This window comes from Dipteris shenzhenensis, chromosome 18 (genome assembly GCF_047967505.1).
Source record: "Dipteris shenzhenensis isolate YYH24624 ecotype China chromosome 18, Dip_SZ_1.0, whole genome shotgun sequence".
NCBI classification, from domain to species: Eukaryota; Viridiplantae; Streptophyta; class Polypodiopsida; order Gleicheniales; family Dipteridaceae; genus Dipteris; species Dipteris shenzhenensis.
In genome coordinates, this window is record NC_141613.1 from 1,203,691 (window position 1) to 1,226,467 (window position 22,777).

Below are 22,777 nucleotides of genomic sequence, written 5' to 3' on the forward strand. Positions count from 1 at the left end.
TATATGCTTGAAAGCCTTGCGAAGGCTTAGTGAATTGGGGCTGCGTGCTCAGTTGCAGGGAAGGTCTCCCAGATGCAACTTGTAATCATTTCACTGTGAAATATAAAGAAATACCGAAAGGGGCGCCACGGTGTTTGGGGCCAATCGGGTGCACTTGTCCATGTCTGTTGAGCAGGGGCATTCTAGCCTCCATCCCTTTTTCAGTGGTTTTGTTTGTGAACAAATGGGTAAATGCCAAATGGTGATCATGCAATGGTTAATGGTTGTGATATATGCTTTGTGAGCTGTAAATAAGTGCTGAAGTGATTAAAGGTTTAGTTCCACTGCCCTCTGAGTGATTAGAGGCCGGTTTCATTGGTTCCATTGCCGGGATACCACACACTCTTTCTCAAGAGGTGGGCCTCGGTAGTTTGGTGGAAGGATATCTTTGCTGCACTTTTTGACAGCTGAATATTACAACCATAAACATGGTGAGTACCCATGAGCAAGAGAGCTCCACAACTCCTCAAAGGAGAAGGCAGGAAAGCCTTAATGATCCAGCTAGTGTACAGCTGCAGGGAGCACAACAAATGCCTTTTGAGCAGGCCACACATGAAGCTACAACTGAGCTCAACGGTGATACTAGTTCTAGCAGTGAGTCAGATGATGCTACTATGTTGAATGCACAGCTTGCAAGTGCAGTGACTGCTTTGACTCAGCTGGCTCAAAATTTGGCTCAGATTGTGCAAACAAATGCCAAGAAGAAGAAAAAATCAAGAAAGCACAAGAACGGAAAGAGTGAGTACACACATGCATCAGTTTCCCATGAGGGACAGCCATCAAAAATGACTCAGAAAGTGACTTCCAAGAGAGAGGAATCGCCCAAAAGAGCACTTGAGAAAGAGGTACAAAAAGTACATCCAGTGCAACAGTATGAGCAGCCAGCACAAGGCCTTGGTTTGGGTATTTCTACTCCTCAAAATAATAATGTGCAGTCCATAAATGTGGCTCAACCACCTCAGCCATATTTGAGGCAGCAACCTGAATATTTTGGTACAGATTCTATCTTTGATGCTATGTTGATTTCACCGCCAATTGGGCATAGAAAACAAGCCATGTATGACAATGTGGGAATGCAGCCAGGCATGCAAGCCACAGCATATGCTCCCATGCCTAATGTTCAGCCAAGCATGGCTCTCCCTAGTGAAGGGAATGCTGCAAATATACAGCCATCTTTGGGACAGCCAATATCAAATGTATATAAAGAATTTAAGGATGGTGGTTCTCATGTCAAGTTTGATACATATAATGGAGTACAGGACAGGTACAAAGCCCTCACATTCCTTCAACAGTTTGATGCTGCATTTCTTGGGGGTTTGTTTACAGAAGCATCCAAGATGAGGAAGGTTGCCACATTTTTGAAAGGCAATGCACTTAAGTGGTACACTAACCTTATGCTTCATGGAGATGCACCTGCTACTTGGCTGGAATTTAAGCAAGTGTTCTCTTCTACTTGGCTTACTCCAACTTTTGAAGTTGAAGTACTTTCACACTGGCATGACTTGTCATACAAACTTTGCAAGAATCTTGATGATTACACCAAGAGGTTTTGGGATGTTTTGCTGCCATTGAGCTCTTACAGGCATGTTTCTTTGAAAGAGCAAATAGAGAGGTACTGTTGTGGATTGCCTAGTGAGCTACGTGATTATTGCATCAAAACCAAGGTGGGTTCTATGACTCAATTAATTGAGAATGCAAGGACAGCATATGCATGGATGCAGGAGAAGAATTTAGGCTTTATGGACAGCAAGAAAGAAGACAACAAACGGGCTGCCAAACACCAGGATAAGGACATCAAATCTGAAAATAAAAATTATGGCAAACGACCGTTTCAAAAGGGAGGAAAAGCCCAATTCAAAGCTGGTCAAAGGCGTGGACAGCCTAATAAACAGCCCCGTACCAAGTTATCTGATGAAGAGAAAAAGTCACTCATGGAGCAAAACAAATGTTTTATATGCAAAGAAGAGGGACACCGCTCTTATGATTGCCCATTCAAGAAAAGAGACAGGTCAGATGATGATAAGAATGGTGATAAACAGGCTGATCGGAAGGGCAAAAAGCCTAAACCTTCTGCAGGACTTCTTCCAGATGTGATTGGGAGTTTGCCACATGCACATGATGAAGAGGAAATGAAAAAGACTGAGATGTGCAGAGCATGGGGAAAAATCAGAAATCAGAATTGTTTGTTTTTCTTTGATTCTGGGGCAAAGGCAAATTTCATAACTCCCGATATGGCAGGAAGGCTTGGCATCGAGCCTGAGGAAATGGGGCCATCCGGCATGTGTGATATGGCCAACCCTGAACTCAACACACCTGTCACTCCTATCATTGGCAAGTTGAGGATGCATATCCAGGGATATCAGGATGTAGAGGACTTCTACATTATGCCTTTGCCAGAGTGTGATGCTTTGCTTGGGATGCCTTGGATGTACAGGGTGGGGGCTGATGTGCAAATGAGAAACAAGAAGATTTCTATAACTCATAGAGGCAAAAATCATGTACTTGATGTAAAGTTGAAAGGGGAGTCCATCCCTGTAGTTTCAGCTTCTTGTATTTCCAATGTAATAAAGCGTCATATTTCAGCGTACTTGATTTTTGTCAAAGAGGACAGCCAACCAGTTCAGGAGGGCTCTACTCTTTCTGCTTTAGATAGAGAAAGGGCTGCTTTTATTTCAGATTTTCAGGATTGTTTCTCAGATGCACTTCCTCAAGAATTACCTCCCAAGAGGCCCGAGGATCATCAAATTGATATAATTCCAGGAAGCTCACCGCCTAATATACCTCCCTATCGTGTCAGTAAGGCACAACAGGAAGAGATAATGTCACAAGTGAAGGAACTCTTGGAAAAGGAATTAATACAGCCAAGTAATTCTCCTTACTGTTCCCCTGTGTTGCTTGTGCAAAAGAAGGATGGCAGTTGGAGAATGTGTATTGATTATAGGGCTTTGAATAAAGTCACAATTAAGAACCGTTTTCCAATTCCACGCATTGATGATATATTGGATCGGTTGGAAGGTTCCTCAATGTTCAGTCGTATTGACCTTAAAAGTGGATACCATCAGATAAGGATACGGCCTGAAGATGTCTACAAGACTGCCTTCCGCACTTCATTTGGCTTATATGAGTTCCTTGTGATGCCTTTTGGTTTGACTAATGCACCTGCCACTTTCAATAGAATGATGGACAGAATTTTTAGAGCACACAGAAAGTTTGTGGGCACTTTCTTTGATGACATCATTGTGTTCTCTAAAAATGAGCAGGAGCACAGGAAACACCTCACTATTGTGTTTCAAGAGTTGAAAAGACACAAGCTATTAATAAACACCAAGAAAAGTGAATTCTTTATGCATGAGATTCATTTTCTCGGTCATATAGTGTCAAAGGATGGAGTCAAGATGGATCCTGCAAAAGTTGAGGCCATAAGGAGTTGGCCAATTTTGAAAAATCTGCATGAAGTCAGAAGCTTTCTTGGGTTGTGTTCATACTATCGGAGGTTTATAAAGTACTTTGCAGAAATTGCTTCTCCCTTGCATGCTTTACAAAAGAAAGCTGTACCGTTTCGATGGGGACCAAAGGAAAATGCAGCTTTTGAAGAGCTGAAGCAAAAATTGTGTTCTGAACCCGTTATTATCTTGCCAGATCTTGCAAAACCCTTTGCTGTAACTTGTGATGCATGTGGAAACAGCATAGGAGGCACTTTGATGCAGGATGGCAGAGTGGTTGCATATGAGAGTAGAGTTCTCAAAGATGCTGAATTGTACTTGCAGACATACGAGAAGGAAATGTTAGCAGTGATACATGCTTTGACCACATGGAAACATTACCTTCTTGGAGCTGATTTTTATGTGCAAACAGATCATCAGTCACTTAGATATTTTCTCACGCAGAGAAAATTATCTGAAAAGCACATGAGATGGGCTAACTTCCTCTCAATGTTTCATTTTCAAATTGTACATGTACCGGGTAACAAAAATGTCGTGGCTGATGCACTTTCCAGGAAACCACAGCCTGAAGCAGTCTCCAAGAAACCCAGTGTTTCAGCAGTGAGCATTGCTTACAACAATGTGTTAGATGTGATGAAAGATCAGTATGTTAATGATGCTGATTTTTCAACTATTTATGATCAGCTTTCTGATGGTCAAAGGCATAATCACTATATGTTGAAAGAGGGTTTCATTTTGATGCATGGACGACTCTGTGTCACTGATCAGATGCGACAGAAAGTCATAATGGAAAGTCATGCTCCTCCATATGCAGGACATAGGGGAATTACAGCAACAATTACAGCAGTGGAGCAATACTTTTATTGGCCATCTTTGAGGAAAGATGTGGAAGAATATGTGAGAACATGCATGGTTTGTCAGAAAGTAAAGTTTGACAGGCAGAAGGCACCTGGGTTGTTACACCCTTTGCCAATTCCTGATAGACCATGGCAAAGCATAGCTATGGATTTTGTGTTTGATCTTCCACGTACTCCTACTGGACATGATGGATTGTGGACAATAATTTGCAGGTTTAGCAAACAAGCCCACTTTGTGCCAGTAAGAAAGAAAATTACAGCAGATCAAATGGCCAGATTGTTTTTGCAGCATGTCTTCAAGTATCATGGGATGCCTGAATCCATAATCAGTGATAGAGATCCGAGGATGACCAGCCTCTTTTGGAGAGGACTGTTTGAAAATATGGGCACTACACTGAATTTTTCGTCATCTTTTCACCCTCAGTCTGATGGACAATCGGAGCAGGAAAACTCTACCATCTTGGATATGTTTAAATGCTATGTCTCAGACCACAAAAGCAAATGGGAGCATTATTTGCCTTTGCTGGAATATGCTTACAATAATACGGTGCACACATCCACAGGTAAAGCACCTTTTGAAATAGTGGAAGGTGCCAGGAAGATACCTCCCATTTTGCATACAAAAGAGAAAATCTTCGAAGCTGATCGTTTTGTGGAAAGCCTTGAAGAGGCTTACAAGAAGATCAAATATGCCTTGCAAAGAAGTCAAGACAAGCAGAAAAGAGCAGCAGATAAGCACCGCAGGGAATTGGTATTCACAGAAGGTGATTGGGTTTTGCTGCGTTTTCAGAAGGCAAGGCTGAAAAATAAGAAAGGCAAGGAAAGGTTGTACACAAAGCTGAACATGCGTTACTATGGTCCTTTCCAGGTTTCTGAAAAGATAAACGAGGTAGCTTACAGGCTGAAGTTGCCTCCGCATTGGAAGATACATAATGCCTTTCATGTGAGCTTATTAAAGCAATATCATGGAGATATTCCCGAGGATGTACTTGATGAGGTGCAGCCTGAAGTGGAAGAACAGGATGAACTTCTGGTCCCAGAGCAGATTCTGGCACACAGAGATAGAAAGCTCAAGGGTAAAGTTATCCGTCGCTACTTGGTAAAATTTCAAAATTACCCATCACTTGATGCGAAATGGATGGAGGAAGGTGAACTGGCAGATTCACCTGGGATATTGCAGCTTTACCTTGATGCTTTCCAATTAGAGCCGACTGCGGTCCGGGCTCCTACAGGTAGTTCAGCAGAGCGAGCGTCTGGAGCATTACCTGATGTTCGAGAGGGGGGTAGCACCTCCACTCCCTCAGTACAGACGGGCTCACCGTGATTTCATGAGGTCGCTTGATGACACTGTATGTTTCATCTGAGATACTGAGCTGACAGTATTTCTGCTGTGAGACTTCATGATATTGATGCATCTTCACTATTGATCGCCGAGGATCACATAGATTTTGAGCAGTATATATGGATGGATGCATGCCTCTCCTAGCCATATTTTCACTGTCTCTGTATACTATAGCTGCGGCTTTCTTGTATACTCTTTTATGCTATATTTCATGCTCGCTCCTGTGTTTTGGGGCAGCAAACTGTGGTTTGCTGTTTCAAGAGAGGGGTATGTCACGGGGGCGTGAAATTCTAGGTACTTTAATGTACTACAAGACCGTGACAACTTTGGTTTTAAAAGTCCAAGCGTGGGCTTAATAATGTGTAATTAAACGCGGCATGGTGCCTAGCACATAAGCGTAATTAATCCCTAGGCCCAAAGGCATTCCAAGGAATTAAAAGAGTGGTTGTTGGGAAATGATGACGTGGCATTTTTAATGGGCCCCCTAGAGGGCCATGTACCTTCAGTGGCCCCCCTAGAGTTCCAGGTGGCTCTAGTGCCTTCTACATGCTCCTTTGCCATTCCTGGACCTTCCTGGGCCTTCTAAACTTCACATGTGTGGTTTTCTCTCTCATCTTCTCCCTTTGTTGAGATTTTGGACTGGTTTTTCAGCCTCCTTCAGCTGAATTCCGTTTTTCTTCATAACTCCTCACCCGTTTGGATTCCTCGACTTCCGTTTGGCCCGATGGCTTCCCCTCTGCCTCCCCTTCGTAGTGATATGCTTTTCCCTCCGTGCGTTTGGTAGAACGGGCAGAGCTGAGCACTTCTTTTGCTGGACGAATTTGCAAAAGTGGCTTTTTCTGGACCTTTTTGCTTCTACCGCCTCCTGGGCCTCTCCTCTTGCAAAGCTACAGCTTTCTGTTGAATTTCGAGTGGTCCGACGTGCTGGTTGACTGGTTTTTCTCAGTTTTGGAGGACTTTCCGGCGATGAAACTTCTCCAAAACCTTCTCAATGCATTCCTCTCTGAAGCACGCTTCTTTTGAGCCCAAGAACTCCCACTTCTTCGCGACAGAAGTGTTTCTTTTCGCATTTTTCAGTGGAATTCTTGCTGGTCGGCTCTTGTAAATGCTCTTTCTTCATGCCTTTGCACTCCTCTTTGGCTGAGAATGCAATTGGGCATTGGCTACTATGTCCTCTTGGCGATTGAGGACTTGGTTCGAGTCTTCAGGGCTTGGTGAGTTGTGATTTTGCTACTGCAATTTCTTTTTGTCATAAGCTATTGGTTGGCCTCGTGTGCCGCCTCTTTCTTGGCTCACAGGTGCCCAGGCAGTGCTACATGAGTCATTCTTTGGTTGGGTACTTTGCTGATTTTATTTCGGAGCTTTGAAAAGCTTTGTGAATGCCATCTGGAAACCACTCAAGGAGAGTGCAGCTGGGGTGCAGTGTGATTGCATCTGGACAGCCAATGGAATTGCACTCGGAAAAGAGAATGCCTTTGGGTTGAGCCTACGGGTTAAGTGCACTTATGTGATGGTGTTATATGCTTGAAAGCCTTGCGAAGGCTTAGTGAATTGGGGCTGCGTGCTCAGTTGCAGGGAAGGTCTCCCAGATGCAACTTGTAATCATTTCACTGTGAAATATAAAGAAATACCGAAAGGGGCGCCACGGTGTTTGGGGCCAATCGGGTGCACTTGTCCATGTCTGTTGAGCAGGGGCATTCTAGCCTCCATCCCTTTTTCAGTGGTTTTGTTTGTGAACAAATGGGTAAATGCCAAATGGTGATCATGCAATGGTTAATGGTTGTGATATATGCTTTGTGAGCTGTAAATAAGTGCTGAAGTGATTAAAGGTTTAGTTCCACTGCCCTCTGAGTGATTAGAGGCCGGTTTCAGAAGACTTTGAAGACACTACTATAATTGTGAAGGAATCTTCTAAGAAGAGAAAGAAAGAGGATAAACAACTAGATGAGGAGTTTGAGCAAGAGTTTCCTGTTGCACTTGATATTGGCCAAGGGAAGGATGTTATTGAATCTCTTGCAATCAATCCTGGAAAGATTGCTCCCTTGATCCCATTATGTCGTTGTGTTGTAAACACAAGAGTGAGAGGCCTACGAACTGTTATGGATAGCCTAAAGCAAGCTCTAGAGGCTGAAAAATATATTCAACAGAAAGGAATGTTTATTTTATCTACAACACTTCCAGATGGTGTTTCACAAGAGGTGACAAATGAAATTGAGCAATCATGGGATTCTTGTTGGAGGGATGTAAATGTAGAATTTAAGGCACAGATTGTTGATGATGCTGATTGGTCATTTTTGTCTCGAAAGATGTTTTTTGTGTAGGAGGGGAATCACCGTACTGTTGCATGGATGTCTCTAATTGAAGAGAAATTCAAGACATCAAAGGCATGGCATATTCAAGTTTCAGCAAGTTTTATTACTCCAGAGAAATAAACAGAAATGAAGCTAATAGCTGCTCTTCAAAGGTTCAATCTGTAAGTGCGAGTTCTTGCTTATATGTGTTACCTTTTTTCGAGCTTTTAAGGGTTTTGTGAACAATTCGTAATATGTTTGAAGCTATATATTTTTTATTTTTCAGCCTTAATGAAATAGCAATTATTAAAACAAATCTCAAGGATTATTTGTACAACACGAAGACAATGTGTTCGTGCGATGAGAATGAGTACTTATCACTTTTTTCTGAGGAAGAAAAAAAGACACTAGAAAAGCATAGGGCAAATGAAAGCAGTAAAGGATCAAGTACTTGGTATCCTTTGACATCTCTGATGCTAGGGAGAATGGTATTTGCAGTAAGTTTCATACCATTTGTCATGGATGTCTTTTGAATTAGAACTAACTAATTCATCGTACTCATTCATTTCTTTGGAATATATTTTAGCCACTATACAAGCAAGATTATGAGGCAAAGCTAAAGGAACTTCAGCCAAATTCGAGTGTTGCTCAGATGAAGAAAGCACTTAAAAGTATTCGAAAGGATGTGAATCTCAAGTATGGTCGAAAAATGATCAAGGTATGGTTAATTTAATGATTCTTAACATAAAGTTGATTTTTTAAAGTGTTCAAGTGTTTTTTGAGATTGAGAAAGATCTCATAATATTAAAAAATGATGTAAATATGATGTTTGTTTAGAAAATGATCAAGGTATGGGATATGCATGTATTGTATGATCAGAAAATACAGTTGAGTGTGACGATCTGTCTATTGTCAAACCAACAAATGGTGAAGATTGGTTTAATATCTTGTGGAGCCTCCCATTTGATGATAAATCATCCATTGTCACATTGGAAAAGATGTATAACATCTCCATTGCAAAGGTCTCAAAGGAGACACAACTAGCAACCCTCAAAATCTTAGGGTCAGATTCAAATTTGAGAACAAGTTATGGGATGCCAAAAGCTGATAGAGAATTCATAAAGTGGATGGCAAAAGAGGCATGGATGGATCAGTTGCTTTGTGAATCTAAGAGGTTACTCTCTCAGGTCTTGGTTGCTAGTCAACAAGCTAGCTTTGTGCTTTCTCAAGATCCTACGTTGATAGAGTATTTTGGGGAGATACAAGCAATGAACAGACTTGAACTTTATGAAGATTTAAAGGATTCAATGACTATTGCTACAGCTGCAACATGACAAATGGAGATGACCAGGGCATCTCGACAATTGGTATTTAGGTAAGCAATACATGTTTTTTCCTTTTCAATTAAAAATCCATCCTTAACTATTTCGCTTTTGTACTAAGACTCTTATTGTATGCAGATTCTTGCAATCCTTAAAAGCTGTTGGTAAGATTGAAAAATTGTTGCCCATATGTCGAGTATGGACAAAAATTCAAGACTTAAAATTCTATATGTACTCTCCAAACATGATAGAAAAAGAAGGGAAGCAAGTGCTCTCTGAGTAGAAGAGAAAGAACTACCCGTGGTGGCTCGATATGAAAAAAGGATGTTGCATCGAGGAGGAGATAGAGCTGTACACACAGCATAAAAAGGGAGAGATGGGTTCATCAAGCTCAAATTCAGTCCACGAGGATGATGCAGTCATTGAGATTCAAAAAACACTTGAGAAGATGACTAAAAATGACAAGGATTCAAGTATGGAACTAAAGAAGGGTAACATATGTTGTTATCACTTTGTGTCTTTACATATGTGGTGTGGATACAGATGTGCAAGTACTGCAGTCTACACCCATTTTGAAAGGATATAAATGGAAAGATAGGTCTATCCGCTTTTTGTACATTCCATTGACCTCTGTAACTTTGAATCGGAGTGGCACATGTGATGCTTCACATTGCAAGGTTTGGTGCTATGATTATGTCGAGTTTGGGAAGCAATTGTTTGTCTCAAACTTCACACAAGCCTATATAGACATGAAGGAATACTTTGTGGGTCTTGGAGGTGAAAGAAAAACAAGAAATGGTAAGAGTGTTGCTTGGGCTGCAGATTGTGTCATTCTTGATCTGCCTACACAGCTAGAAGCTCTTGGAGTAGAGAATTCCACATCTCCATCTTGGAATTTATTAACAGAGGACCATGTACACTACTCCTTGCTAGTAGCGGCAACAGTTGTTTCAGATTCTGGCTGGATCCTAGTTATGTGTGCTCCTCATGTTCTTCATTTGGTTGAGTGTTATGCTAGGATCAGTAGATTGGAGTTTGCATGTTGAATGTACATGCAATGCTTGGATGCATATTGTACAATCAAAGTTGGTGGTATTGATCATAAGGTGAGACAATTGTCTTACAATGACCTGTTGAAAGAATTTATGCTCTTGTATAATGAAATGGCTCGTACTAAGCATAAGTTTAATTCTTTTCTTGTCTTTAGGTGGATGTTGTGGTTTTATGCCTTCTTCATCGGGCTGGTATGTCTTGTGTTTGTAATCCTGGAAATGCTTCCGTGGTTGGTACCAAATTGGGCATTGCTTTTGGAAGTAGTTTGTTTCATCATTATTTACCAACAAGTGAGCAGACTATAAAACATGGAGAGAGTATTCCATGGAGAGGTGCATTGGAGAAGACTCCATGCATGATGTTGTACTTCTTGGAGTTGTTGTGTCCACTTTCTGGACATGTGGTGGACTTAGCTGCTCGGACTGGTTCTATGCAAAAAGCATGCGTGCATTCTGGGAGAGCATACTTATCTATTGAGAATGATCCTGACATTTGTAATTCTATATTGCAACCATTTTTGGATGGACAAAAAGGAAAGGGAAATGTGTTAAGAAACTATGGGACTCTAAATGATTCCGAAGATGTGGAAATGGTTGTTAATCTTCCAGATGACTAGTAAGTATGTTACTCTCGTCTTTTATCTTTTTAACCTATTTGTTGGAGAATATTATTATCAATGAGGCATTGATATTGATTGATCTATACCTTCTTATGCAGGTGCTATGGCTAAGATGATGTGTAATGACATTGCATTCAATGCCCCCATCAAAGAGAGAAGGCATTATCGCAATATCTATGTGGATGACATCAGTAAAGAAGATTGAGTCTAGTGATTTGACATGAGTTTTTCCCTTCAAGCAATTCATTTTGCTTGTGATGCCCTAGTATTGAACATGCATAACTTTTGTGGTGTCTTGCACCTATTTCATTTGCTAGAGATGTAGTAATCATATTGAAGAACTATTAGTACATCATGTGAGTACCCATGAATATAAATCTCAATATCACATATTCAATTTTGAGCATGTTGGTTTCATAAAACTTTTTCTATTTGCTAGAGATGTGACAATCATGTCATATCTTAGTTAAGGTTTGCATGTCAAAACTGAGTTGTGTACAAATGATCATCATGGTGAATTGAATCTTAAAGTATCTCCTTGATGCAACTAATAAATGTTTCGGCATAGATGCATGCAAATTTGCACCCTAAATTCTTCACCATGTGACTTGCAATCATTTCATCGATAAATCACTATCTATCATGATAGTATGAATGATGTATGATATAGGTGGAGGGTGTTGAAATGAAGTAGACATGAAAAGTAGTTTTGTGAATAAAGGGATCTTATAAGCCCTAAATACTATTGGAAAGAAATGTAATTAAATGTATATAGCATCTTTGTGGGGTAGTTTTATGACTAAAGGGTGTGTGATGTTAGCGGCATCTTTGTGGGGTAGAAATGTATATAGTATCTTCTTGGAGTAGTTTTATGACTAAATGGTGTGTGATGTTATGATAAAATTGTCTACGAAATCACAATATAGGCCATGCTCAGAAAAATATGCTCAGACCAAGACGCTCAGAGAAAAGACGTACCCCCAACTAACCCACAAACACAAAACGCATGCACCCACACACAGCAAGCTGCAGCAAGGAAAGCTTGGAAGTGCTGCACAAAGCGAAAATTGGGGGCACCAGAGACAGCGGATGTCAACTTCTATGTCCTGTGCAGAGAGATTCACTGACTAAGGAGGCTCCTAGCAAGACAATTTGCAGGTCACAGCAACAAAGAAGCTCCTGAGCAGGTCGCCATGGCTGAGACAGGTGGTCACAAGCTTTGAGTACACCAAGGAGGTGGCACAGGAAAGGGGCTGAGCCCTAGAAGGCATAGCAGCAGAGATTCGCCATAGCCCAGCGCCACAAACACACTCTTTGTTTTTTGGGTGAAACCAATGTTCCACCTCTCCCATGTATCTTTATATTAAAAAGAGGCTGTCCCCGAAGTGGGGATCAGCAAATACAAGATCAAAAAATTTCATTGTAGGACAAGCAAACAGTGTAACCTATCTGACAAACAGACAGGAAATCATAAAAGAATTGTCTGAGGGACATCCGGAAATAGTAGAACATGAAAGAAGTAGGCTCTCAAAAGATTCTGTGGTCCTGTCTTTCCAGTTCCACACACACACACACACACACACACATACACACATGTTTAGCCAGATACCAACAAGAATGCTAGCTTCATTCCTGGCTCCAAATGTTGGTGAAAATGCAGCGGGATACGCAAATAGGTTTGCTATTTATGTCACTGTTAATTGTAAGTTGAAATTTGGTATGGTTTTCCCCACCCTCATTTTCCAAATCATCAGAAACGTACTTTTTTTGGATGTGATAAGCTATCACATTGTAAGCAGAAGCCATATCCAGAAAGAAAAGTTCAAGCACTCTGTCCGTATTACACTATGCCCATCCAGATAGACAGCGGGGTCATTCCCAGATGCAAATGTATCTCCAGGAACTCTGGATCTTTCACGTCTCTTGCACTTTGCATTACTCATACAGAAGAGCTAGTACATCTCGAAAGTCCTTACTAAGATTGAGAACCTAGAGGGATTTCCATCACATGTTTGGACTCATCAAAAGCTCTTGAATGCTACCTCTGTTTCTGTTCTCTAACATATGTTATTTCCTTGCATAATATGCACTTCGCATATATACAGCAGAAATTCTACAACATATAGTAACTTACCTTGGACATTTGAATATAATCCTCTGAGGGTCTTCTCTCCACCAGAGTTTGGAGCACCGTCCCTTAGAATTAAGTCTGCATGTGATTCAATGGTGACTTCTGCAAAAGCAAGCACACCATCTTCGCATTGTAAGAGATCATACACATTTCTAGGATTAATCATTTCCTGAACCAAATCACCAGGTGATGGAATATGAAAATTGGAAACACCTTTCTTTTATATCAGAAACTGCACATTCATTTAAGGTATAGATCAGAATTTATTTTTAACTTGTACAACTTGATTTGACATCCAAGATGGCCACTGTAAGCATTAATAATGCTAAATCCCTAGTGTCAATAGTCATCATCTCTACATCTACTGAACTGCAGAGAATTGCAATCTCTGAATAATATTGTCTGGGATCTGCAAGGTACGAATAATGTATGTATAGTTACCAGTTGGGATGAAGGAACGTAGACGGGGAACAGGAATGCCATGTCATATGACAAATCATCAAATCACATGGAAATTTACCAAAATATGAAAATGAAATCGCTTTTAATGACATAGTGTCAACACCGAACTGCTGAGCTCCCCGTCCTGCTGCTCCCTGCTGCCCCCCGTCCTGCACCCCTCTCCCCTCCCTCCCAGCCCTTCCCTTCCCCTCCCTCCTCTCCCCCTCCAGCCCCTCCTCCCGGGCTGCTGCCCCCTCATCCGCTGCCTCACGCTCCCTTCCCTCCCTCTCCCGCTGCTGTCCCCCCTGCTGCCTCTCCCGCTCACCTCCCTCCCTCTCCTGCTGCCTACCTCTCCCTCCCTTCCCCCGCTACCTCTCCCTCCCTACCCCGCTACCTCTCCCTACCTACCCCCACTGCTTTCCCCGCCTCTCCCTGCCCCCCCGCTGCCCCTCCCTCCTTACCCCCTGCTCCCCCTACCCACCCTCCCTCCCTACCCCGCTGCCCTCTCCCCTCGATCCCCCCCGCTGCCCCTCCTTCCTATCCCCCTGCTCCTCCTACCCCCGCTCCACCTACCCCGCCTCCCCTCCCCTCCCCTGCCCCTACCTTCTACCCATCCCTCCCTCCCTCTGCCCCTTCTCAGCCTCTACCTCACCACCTCTATCCTTCCCTCCCCCTCCCCTCCTTCCCTCCCCCTCTCCTCCTTCCCTACCCTGCCCCCCCTTGCCTGGCCCCCCCCCCCGCCACCCTTCACCCCCCCCTCCACACTTCAACCCCTTTAGGAACAAGAGAGAGATTTTCTCTCTCTGGCAACAGGTTGTCAGACGGAGAGAGCATCTTCATATTCGTGTCGGCCACTCCACCTTGATTGACAAATGGGTTCCCATTCAGCCAATCCTCGACCGCTTCCACCGGCCACAAAAACAGTTGCCTTTTCCAAAGACAAGCTGCAACAGATCAAGACAGATTCAGAGCATGACTATGTCGCCTCACTCTTTGCTCGCATCCACGGTTCCCAACCTTCCAGGCTACAGGTTAGCGATTGGATGCTTTCGGCTTTACCTAGAGACCTCGTAGGGCACCTCACCGATGTTCGTCTACTTGGACGAGCGTTCTTCCAGGTGGTATTTGATTCTCCAGAGTCAACAGGTTCAGTACTCAAGGCTAGTCCTTTTGCATTGATCTCCAAGAGGATCTTTTTGACACCCCCATAAGCTGGATGGTAGAGATTGTGCCAAGTCAGGTAAGCTTCTTTCTGGCCATACTTTTTGGTCATCTACCTTGGGCACCACGTCTAATCCACTCCACAAAAAATTCCTAATACGTCTCTTGAGATGAGTGATACTGCTTGTAGATCGGCACCAACAAGAGCAAACAAACCAGGCTGTAGCCGATAGTACCTGGTTTACAACCATCACTCTAGATGCGAGGTCAAGTTTGGCCGAACTCCAAAATCGGAGCGAACTGCTGTGCTAGAGAAATGCCCACCCCAACCTGGCATCCAAGATACCTAATAGAGACACCCCTCTTAATCCAAGTAGAGCTAATATCAGCACCCCAATCTGGAGTGTCCTCACCACTAATCCAGAAACCATTGGATTTGTTCCAGCAATGTCAGCCCCTGCTGCAATGCAAAATAAATCCAAGGCTGTCCTGAAAGAGGTGAGTGTCTATGGAGTCGCATCCAAAAAAATAGTTGAGTCCTCTGCCAGCTCACTATCCAGCAACTCCTCTTCCAGTCTCAACGGAAGTCTCAGCCCAAAAATATCAACTTGAGCTCTAATATAGAGGCTCATAGCTTCCGCCACAAATAAGAATAGAAAGGGGGCTAGAGGGCATCCCTATCGGACTGATCTGGATATCTGAAACCTATCTCCCTTGACTCCACCTATGAGTATCTGGTTATGGGCTGACCTGTACAGAGCAGAAACCCCTCTAATCCACAAATCTGAAAATCCAAAGCGAAGAAGGTTTCCCTGTAGAATACCCCAATCTACGATGTCATATGCTTTTTCGAAATCCAGGAGTAGAATTGATAGTCTATGGCCCTCATGCATAGCCCAACTCAGAGGCCTTCCAAAATGAGAATATGTTATAAAAAATGCTTCTGCCATGGACAAAGTATCTGTGTCTCATGTATAAGATCTGGCAAGATGGGCTGCAATCGCAAGCTGATGGCTTTTGCCAAGATCTTATGAAAAGTGCCCAATAAGGTGATCGGTCTCCATTGAGACACTAAATTTCTGCAACCTCCTTTTGAAATAAGACGAATGAGACCCTCCGAGAGTGAGTCCGGCATCTCACCCGAGTCCCAAATGCCTTGTGGGACTGAGGTGATGTAATCCCCAATCTGATCCCAAAAAATAATAAAAAAAGAAGATGAAAGTCCATCTGACCCTGGACAACTATCCTTATGCAGGGCAGCAAGAGCGGTCCTTAACTCTATGTTGGTGAAGCATGCATCAAGTGAGGCTCTCATACCTCTATCCACCAACATAGGAATATTCTACCAAATAACTTGTCTAGCATCACCTCTGGCCTGTGAATCAAGATCTACAGTAAAAAGGGAGGCATAGTAATCTGAAGCAATCTGCATGACGGCATCTGGATGTGTCTAAAGTATCCCGTCTGAGTCAACAAGCTGCAAAACACTCTCTCTACTATGTCTAGGGCCGAGACTAGAGAAGAACTACTTGTTGACTCTACCTCCGATCTGCGTCCAGAAAGACTCTCTGGCGTGAAAGGCATACTTTGCTCTCTGATCTAAAAGCGTCTACTGATGAGCCCTCGCTGCAGCAAGGCGCTTCTAAATCCAAGCATCTGTAGGCCTTTTCTGCTCTTCTCTCTCAAGAGCTTCCACATGCTGTCAAATGGCAATCTCTCACCTGCGAATCTCATCTCTGCTGATACTAGCAACAGAATACTAATGTCAGTGAGGGCTGCAGCCACATCTGAAGGGGACGAATGCCCACCCTACAGGTGAGAAACCCAACTCCGTAGCACTGCCTCTGTGAGGCCCTCCTCTGCATAGAAGGCATCTGGAATCCTGATATTGGCAGAACGGCCTCTCGCCGGAGGCTCTGAAACCACCAAAACAATCGGAATATGATCTGAAGTGGACACCCCAGCACTGATGCATACTGTCCCACCTTTGTCCAGTGCCCAATCATCCACATAAAATCTGTCAATCCATCCGAGGATAGGCAACCTTACTCTTCTGTTCGACCAAGAAAACAAAAGAGACTGTGGCTGAGTGTGAAAAGCATCATCATACCAAACATCTCTGCCACTGAACTGAAAAAGGAAGGCCTCCCATGCTGCTCTCTCAAGGGAGTGAATGCCACCTTCCCTACCCCCTCTTTTGTCTAAAGGCATCTCAACCATGTTGAAATCGCCCCCAATAATCCAAGAATCTACAAATATGTCACCAAGAGAGTAACTCCTTCCAAAGGAGAACACGATCCCCTCTCAAGTTGGGTGCATAAAGGTTAACAAAGCCAACCTTATGCCCACCAATCATCAAAATAACCCACCGTGCTCTAGAGGGGACTATGACTTCGCGTCCAATGCTGTCCCAAGCTTTTAGAATGGCAGCCATGAGAGGGGAGGTAGGAGATCTAAGACGGACTGACGTAAAGATGCATCTACGGCTGTCGATCCAATCTCCTCCTTGAGAAAGTGTGCATGTCTGTATACTGCATAAGAAAAAATCCTTCCATGGCTCCTGACCAAGGATCAAACCTCTGACTACCATCTTGCAGAACAAGCCTCTACACTGCAAGTCTGGATCAATAATATTGAGGCCCCCTTACTCAATGGGTAGAATCAGAGTCTCCCAAGACACCCTGGCTATCACATCTGGCATTTGCATTTCTATCTCTTCTTCGATTCCACCCTCCTCTCGTGAAGAAATTGACAGGCAACCTGTCATGTGGAATGATTGCATACTATATGAGCATGGCAAATCACTGGGCATGTCACATTATATGCAGTAGTCTAGATGGGAGTTGGACCTACATCTACGGTTGGTGCCTGGAAAGCTTTCAGGATGCTTCCAGAAGATCAAAGAGCTTGTTCACTTAGTCACATCAGAGCAAGTGCAGCCAGGATGCAGCAAATAGATGCAGCCATACCAATGGAGTAGATGGATACAGACCATTTGCCTATTTCCAAGTCCACTTGGTTGGGGGCTTTTTCAAGGACAAGTATCCCTCTACAGGTTATAGCCTTGTGGGATGCACATAAGGATACCCTTGTCTTTCAGGTTCATGTAGGAGATTGACTCCATAGATCTTCAAAGGACATTCTTTTGGAGGCTCCTTTGCAACCTGTCAGGATTGCAGGATACATGGAGATGGGTAGAGACTCACAGTGGTATCTAGATCCAAACCCCGTTCTCCTAGCTATTCGATCTTGGAGGCTTTGGTTGTATGGAGGTTCCCCTATTAGATCCTTGCAGTGGGATCCAGGGGAATGGGAGTGGATAGATGCAAGGCACCAAGAGAAGAGCATCCCCTTCTTTCGTTACACGGTCAGAAATGCCAGGAGATTCCAGCTCAGTTGTAGAGGCTGGAGGCCCTCTAGAGCTCCTCATTGGGATACTTTTCAGATTTCTACAAAGATGCAGAAAAACTTTTGGAGAAGACTTTGAAAATCCCTCAGGAATAGGAAAGTCATGTTATTCATCTGGCTTACTATTCATGGAGGGATTGCAGTGAACCTGTGAAGATCCAGGTTCGGGGCTGATCCTACATGTCCTCGATGCCACTCAGCAGTTGAGTCAGTGCAGCATTGCCTTTGGGATGACGTGGCATTTTCAACCGCCACCTAAGATTTTTGTTTACTCATTCTGAGCTGTTTTTTCTCATGCTTGACATGATGTACTCCCGCACTTCAGCTTGCTCTGTGGTTTTTATTCATACTTAATGAAGTACTTTTCTTGCAAAAAAACAGAAATCGCTTTTAACAGCTCTAAACTTTCCATTTCAGCTTGGAAGAAAGAAAGTTTACTAAAGTCTTACAAAAGATGATGCAACACACACATGGTATGAAACGTCAACGTATGCCTGATGACGGACTGGGCAGTGTAGGCAAGAAGCCCATGATATATTGATGTCTACTGTCTGGAGGAGTAGTAGTTTGTTGTGCCCTCTTGCTAAAGCTATACGCCTGACAAGTGCCATGGTAACCCCTATCGGCCATATTCCAGGTTTGAGCATAGATGAGATGTCACCTAGCGTTATTTGTGCATCCATCCTCTGTCAAATGAGTTGTGTCTCAGTCTTGGGGTCTCTATACCTCTCCTGCTATCTGTGGCCAGGGAGGCAGCATGCTCTAGCTGAAAGAACTCTATGAGCACACTCTGAGATGGGTCAGATAAGACCTCCTGCCCCTGTCTCTATAATCTAATGAAACGCTCTCTATGTTGGATTGCCTCATGAATGAAAGCGGCAAGGCACCTCTGGTCTAGGTATGAGAGAAGTCTGGAAAGGCCCTCGAAGCCATCTCTAAAAAGGAAATGGTATCGCCCACGGACTTGGTAGTAGACTGGGCAACGGAAGGTGAAGTGCTCCTCTGATTGTCACTCACACAGTGTGCAGATACGACTCACACAATGTGCACATGACGTGGCACTCTTGTCGTCCACACCCGAGGGGCTCTAGCGACACCTGAATGCACTGCATGCTTTTTGTTTATCCCATGATTTGGTAGTCAACCTTGGCAAGACCAAGGTCATGATCATTAACACCTCTCGAGCAAACATGCAACGGAAGCAGTTTACTTTTACTTTCAGTGGGTCACCAATTGAGATCGTATCCTCATACACTTACTTGGGGATCTTCACAATGAGACCAGCGATGCAGCCAGACTGAGCAGGGGATACGCCTCATTGGCTCGGCTAGAGAGACAATGCTTTCACTCCCACTTCCAGGACCCTCGCACCAAGCCTCTTCTCTTCGACTCCTTGGTCTGACCAGCCGGTATGTATGGCAGCCCTTGTTGGGGGCATGACATGTCAGAGATAAAGTGGACACGGGTGGAGTGCCTGCAGATCCTCATGCTCTCACGGATGATCCGGGGGAAACCGTCTGTACCACATCACATCATTCAGGCCGAGTTTGATGCTTCTCCATTCCAACTAGATGCAGCCTTTCAGACCATCACATATCTACACCGAGTTAGATCATATGGGGATTTCACATTAGGGAGAGGTTGCCATGGTTGGCTCTCGATTCCTCCATGAGGTTGGCAGCAAAGGGAGACGAGCGATGCTGGTATGCATGGACTCACAGATGGTTTGTGAGACTAGGGTTCCACATCGATAGGATATCTCCTTTTCAGTATAGTTTAGATGGCCCTCCGGTACTCCCACCCACCATCCCGATTGGGCCACACACCAACCAAGTCATTCGAGAGGATCTCCTGCAGATACACACCTTTAGGACCTGGTTGGAGCTGAGGGAGCTCCCAGTGAAGCTGAGTTTCTACAGAGATGCCTCACGGCCTTCATTCACGAGGGGGTCCGACACAGAGAGTACTTACTCAGGCGACGAGCTTGGCCACATCATCAGACACCTCTCAGAGCAATATCACAGAGTTCTTCCCATCGAGTGACATTGATTGTCCAGTCTCTAGCCGAAGACGTGACAGAGACCCCGATCCGACAACCGCAACACGACATACGAGACATCGAGGAGGGACAGAGATCACTCTGGGGGACCTCCCGTCATTGTTTAGACCCGGTTTTGTGTCGAGCCTCGTCCAGGAGACTGAGACGCACGGCACAGACGGGTGCCAGTGTCCCATCACCGGCTATGCACCAACCAGGGCGACATGACATACAGAGGATTCTGCTCCGCTTCGCTCCGCCGCTCCTTTTCTTTTCTTTTCATTGTTACATGCAGATGTATTAGATTATGTACGATCAGACTTAGGGTTCAGCACGGGTGATGATGCTCGTTTCACCAGCTCCACCCTTACTATGATTTGTATCAAGTTTTCTTTTAGTCTCATAGACCCATCAGTCTTCCGAAGACTCTAATAAAATTTCTTTCTTTCTTTCTTTCTGCTCATCCACTCTCGATACGGAGTCAATGCAATGACACACGGAACTGCCCAATGGCAATCCTAAGCGAATGTGGTAAGTGGATCTGAGTGTACCCTGGCAAGATCGTCATGACAAGAGAAATCACTAATCCGTGATTAGTAGACATTAAAACATTATTATATATTATACGCCAATGGTTTAACATGTATATGTATTTATGATGGACACCGACCGATTTGTTAGGGCAATGGATCATCTCAGTAGATAGGACTAGTCAAGTTGGAGCCACTACTTCAGACGGCATCGAATTTGGACATGTGACACTTATTCTATTAATAAAAATGTGCACACATATGTCTAAGTCCTAGGGGCAATAGGAAGGGAAGGGTGCATTAAGGTGCATTGAATGGTAGATGCATGGGTCATAGGCTAAGGGTAGGTGTAAATGGGAAGATGGAACTTGAGTGATCTCAAGGGACAATAATGAAAGAGAATCACCCTTTCATTGTGAATCTCATGTAGCATTTTTCATTCACCTTGCATTCATCCGCCATCTCACACACACCTTGCATGTAGGTCGAAATAGAAATAAGCGAGGGCGCTCTTCCCCATTGGAGGGTGAATTGGCATTCAAATTCTGCATGCATTGCACACATTTGCATTCTCGAGAACGCTGGCTCTTCACATTTGATATTCGAGCTATAACAATCCACGATCGGGACAGAAGAAGAGCGTGCAGGACGGAGGCACGGACAACAAGCGGGAGTGCATGAGAAGATCGAGACGCCCCCCCCCTGTTCTCCCCAACAGAAAGTCAGATCGGATCAAGATTTTAAGGGGGTGATCCACCCACCAAGTACCCCCTATAACGGTATCTAGAGCTCCAATCCACTCAAAATAAGTAGCCCAAACAGAGCGCACCAGTTTACAGCAGAAATACAAGAAGAAAAGCCTAAAAGAGAAGGAAGAAGAGGTCATTTGAAGTGGTTTTTTGACACAAGCGAAGCGGGAGTCGGATAAGTACCACCAACTTTACAACACTTGACTTTTGCTGTAAAATTAACCCCTTTTTCTGAAATTACAGCAAGTCATTTTCTCTCTTGTATTACTAAAAGGAAGAGTGAGGATGATAGAAGGAAGAAGTATTTAGCAGCCCTAACCTCGAAAGTGAGGTATGAGGTTGAAATGTTCAACCCAACCACCTTGAAAGACCTCACTAAATTGGCTGAGATTGCTGAGAGGAAATTGAATCCTCGGAAACCTTTCAACAAAGGAAAAGAGAAAGCTAATGTACAAAATGTTCACCTCCTGGATGGATGCCATTTCCTTCCATGACTGACGATGAGAAGAAAAAGCTAATTAAGGAGGGTAAATGTTTCGGATGTAAGAAACATAAGCCAAGGCATCCATGGCATAAATGTCCTACTCTATTAGCCAAAATTGCCAAAACCAATTCTGTAAAAGGGAAAGGCAAAGCATCCAAGCAGGAGGGTGAGGCTTCTACCTATGATGAACATAGAACCAACAGTAAATGCTATCCATTCAGCCAACACTGGTGTATGGATGTGTGAACTGAATAGAGAGTAGGCATATTCATTGTAGAGTATGGACAAAGAATAAATATTTTTCTTCTCCATGTAGCGCGTCTTATAGGATGAATAGGGCTGAAATAGGAGAGTTGAAAAAAAAAAGGAGATTGAAGGTCTATAGTTTTTATAGACTAAGTAGTTCTCCATCGCAAAATCAACTATGGCCAAGGTCTATCTTAGTCATAGGGAGGGAGGAGGAAGAACCCGTTGCCCTCTCCCCTAAGGGAGGAGGATCGGGGAGAGGGGGAGTGTGAAGAAGGAGGGAGGGGGGTTGAGGGGGGAACAAGGGCGGAAGCTGACGGAGTCGCCTGAGGGGCGAATGGGGAACACCTAGTCAGAAGGCGCTGACACTGCTGGTGCTGCTAGAGCTCTCTGATTCTAGTGTTGGGTCGGCTCATGAGAAGACTACCTTGCTGGCAGGCACAAGAGGGCTGTCTGAGCTGCAACGGCTGCCTGTGACTGAGGGCAGTCCACTGAAGCATCCTCCGCCTGCTTCCCCAAGGCTAGGGGGAGCCTAAATACTCTGAGACTGAGGAGTGGCCTCTCGCTCTGTCCTCCTCCACTCCTACTGTCGAGTGCGCTGCCGCCTCTGCTTTAAGGCATTT

At 44.0% G+C, this 22,777-nt stretch overlaps 1 protein-coding gene and 1 pseudogene across 1 annotated transcript in view; one reads left to right on the forward strand and one right to left on the reverse strand.

Moving 5' to 3' along the window:
• LOC147890684 (RAD3-like DNA-binding helicase protein) overlaps positions 1–22,777 on the reverse strand; it is a 165,203-nt gene that overhangs the window by 81,903 nt on the left and 60,523 nt on the right. Inside the window, exon 20 of the mRNA XM_087389325.1 lies at positions 13,101–13,199. Within this exon, the coding sequence (XP_087245451.1) occupies positions 13,101–13,199 (99 nt within the window). The remainder of the gene's footprint in view (positions 1–13,100; positions 13,200–22,777) is intronic.
• On the forward strand, positions 9,524–10,963 carry LOC147890685 (uncharacterized; annotated as a pseudogene).